This window comes from Sphaeroforma arctica, assembly GCF_001186125.1.
Source record: "Sphaeroforma arctica JP610 unplaced genomic scaffold supercont1.3478, whole genome shotgun sequence".
In the NCBI taxonomy this organism is placed as follows: domain Eukaryota; class Ichthyosporea; order Ichthyophonida; genus Sphaeroforma; species Sphaeroforma arctica.
In genome coordinates this window covers 1-3,409 of record NW_014037080.1, presented here as the reverse complement: position 1 = coordinate 3,409, position 3,409 = coordinate 1, and the positions used below count along the sequence as shown (strand labels likewise).

Genomic DNA, 3,409 nt, shown 5'->3' with positions numbered 1-3,409 from the left:
TACATATACATATATATATTTATATATGTATGTATGTATGTATGTATATATATGTATACATATGTAGATATATAGAAATAAATAAATATATATATGTATATATATATATATTACACATACTTCTTTGTTCCAGTTATACCTATGTACGTTTATCTCATACCGTCGCTCAGAAATAGCTAGACTTTGTGTATCCCACACGTTTCTTAACTTGTAGATAAAATATTAATTGATTCTACTCGTGATCTCCGACAGTGTCAATATAGCACAGGCCATAGATGTGAAGAATTCAAACAGCATCCAGTCACAACCTTGTTCCGCACAAAGTGGTGTAAACGCGAATGGCGCAGAAGATAGCGCATACTACACATACACGGACGGAAACCAGCAAAGGGCCGCCGACCGCGAAACCGGGACTAATAGTGCATTGGTGACACCGGCAAGCGGTACCAATCTCACGAGGGTACTGCCAGCTGACACAGATTATGTGGAGATTGTACGTGGAAGCCGTACTGCTAACGAGGTGGAAGATTCTCATGACGATGGGTATATGAGTGCAGTGGGTACAGACGCTGATGGTTCTGAGGAGATGAGCTATGCACAGTTCAACCGAGACATGTCGGATGTTCCGCTGCAGTAGAAGGGGATGAAAGCGGAGATTGCTATTGGCGGTTATAAATAGAACCGTATTGTTATAAATAGAACACGCCCGGGGACTTGGACGCCGATGCGGGGTGGAGAATCACCCACAGATCAACCAAGCCTCTCTCGAATTGTACTGTGTAGTATTAGTGGTACATGTGGCGATTTCTATTGGATGTGCTCAAAATAGAACGGTTACCGAGACCCCCTCCCCCCCTAATGTATCGAACAGCCCATGGCTATTGAATTCTGTAACTAAGGTATTGGCTCGGATGAGTCTTGCCTGACTTAGTGCTGCGGCAAATCCGTGGTTCACTCTCCCTCTAATTGTTTGGCTATCACAATACAGAAAGAGGAGACAATACATTACACATACACCATACTTGCATCCAGACACAGTGCGAGGGATGAGGGTCATACACACATGCATACGTGCTCATTACTTGCATCTAGTTACGGTGCAATGGGTGGAGGTATCGCATACGTACATACACACACATACATACACATCACTTGCATCCAGATGAAGTGCAAGAGGCGAGAGGCACACTTACATACATGCGATCACTTGCTTTCCAAGTGCTATGAGGCTTGTTATCAATAACACACCGGCTAAAATAGAACCGTGACGATTGGTGAGGGGTGTATCTCCAAGGCCAGTCCCATATATGGATGGATCGATGTATTCGGGTTGTACTCCCGCGACGGTTGAAGATGCGACTGCCCACATATCTATAATATATATGTATATATATATATATATATACATATATGAGCCTATTAGTAGACAATCCGGCTACCAATAGAACCGTGCCGATTGGTGAAGAATGTGCCTTCAAGGCCAGACCCACTTTAGCCAGCGGACACGCCCACAACAACGGCATCTCCACGGTGTATATGCTACCAACGAGGACATTCACAGCGATATACAGAGTATACGACATTTTTTTAATATGTAAGTATTCGACGAACGTGAATATACGACATACGTGAAAATACGACTTACATGGGGACAGCTTCAGCCAATGATAACCCTACAGCGGCACGATAATACACACCAGACCCGGAATGTAAGACATGAAATAGAATACAACACCGTGGAACAATGTGTACATATTTAGTGCCTCAGTGGGAAGTATAACAAGAGGGAGAATCTTTCGGTTGGACCAAAAGGGGTTGTGATGATTGGCATACGACATGGTGTAGGTCAGTCTATAAGACTACCTTCGGTACACTTGGATGTATCGGCAATAAAAGAGGTGGAATATCTACCTATATTTCTTGATAGGCAATCCTAGATGGGTAGAATATCTACCTACATTTCTTGATAGACAATTCTAGATGGGTAGAATATCTACCTACCTTTCTTGATAGGTAATTCTAGATGGGTAGAACATCTACCTACATTTCTTATCAGGCAATTCTAGATGAATCATAAAACCTTAATTCTGATAGTTTGAATGATATATTATTCTATCATTGCAAACTTGCTATGCAACGATCATCAAGTCTCATGTGAATTGTACCAAACTTTGGCTATAGCAATAGGTTAATCGCATTATCACCTTATTAACCTGCTATGAGAGGATTAAAAGTCTGATAGGGAAAGTACTGAACTTTGGTCATCGCAATAGGTTTATTATCATCGCCTTATGAATTTGCCATGTATGAACTATAAAGTCTGATGTGAAATGTACCGAACTTTGGCCTTCGCAACGGGTTCATCGCGTTATTATACAAAAATGGCAAATTTTTAATATAAATTGTCGCCTTATTAAACATTGCCAGAGGTCATCAGTTTCCGTTGAGACGAGGACTCATTGAGTTTTGCCGTTTCCAAGTCGTTCATTTTCTCTGTGGTGTGGTGCAGATGAAATGTAAAACTAAGTTTATGTATCGTCCCTCGTGTAAACTTGGCACGATCTGGGATGCATCTTCCAGCATTAACAAATGGTATGATCCAAGAATAGCAATAGCAATAGCAGCTGTGTCGTACGGAGAAAGACACAACGGAGATCCAAACCCTTCACAGACATTTATATTTAAGTGGGCAAACACCTATAAGTTGCACACAGCTATGCATAGCCCGCTTTACTCTTGGAAGCCTCTGCACTCTCACCTTACAACATTGATTCGCTTGGCATAAACATACTGAGAAAATTGAACCCGAGGAAATCTTTCGTAGGCGTGAGGGTAATTATGTCTTGCAAGTACAAAGAATTTGTCACACGAGGCTAACCGAGTCGGCGAAATACCGAGGTGTTTGAAGACCTCAGAACATAGTTGTTCGGTTAACATAAACACAACGAAAAACACTCGAGAAATGGATGCTTGTACTTTACATTGGGCGAGGGTATAAAATAGGCCATTCTGGTGCATCTATCGCAAACTACACTCTTAACTTTCACTTTCCTAACTATTCAGCATCACTTTGGACCGTATATGATACTAGTGCCATAATATCCGTGATTCTAGCACCATGCATATTACAAAACTTGGTTAATAACTGAAAACCCTATAACCCTACTCCAGGCTACATACGTGTGTGGTCAAAGATTTTCTCGTAAGCCTCCTTTTGCTCTGGGTTGTATAGTTCGGGGGGAATAACCTGATCCAGGCCAACTTGCAGCACTCTGATTTTGCGCTCCCTTTCGGCAATCTATGCATACAATGTGCGACATAAGGATGGGAAGTTCACATATCTGAAGTATACATATATATAATTATGAGCAAAGAGTTATGTTTATGTCTATGTCAATGTTTATGTCTA

The 3,409-nt window shown here is 41.4% G+C and overlaps 1 protein-coding gene across 1 annotated transcript; it reads left to right on the top strand.

Annotated features, from left to right (window-relative positions):
- Positions 1–25: 25 nt before the first annotated feature.
- SARC_13591 (hypothetical protein) lies at positions 26–1,974 on the top strand (the record flags this gene model as incomplete). The annotated part of the gene is made up of 2 exons (XM_014292278.1): positions 26–39; positions 253–1,974. 2 exons carry the CDS (start codon positions 26–28, stop codon positions 635–637), a joined length of 399 nt encoding a protein of 132 aa, XP_014147753.1. The 3' UTR covers positions 638–1,974.
- Positions 1,975–3,409: the final 1,435 nt, after the last annotated feature.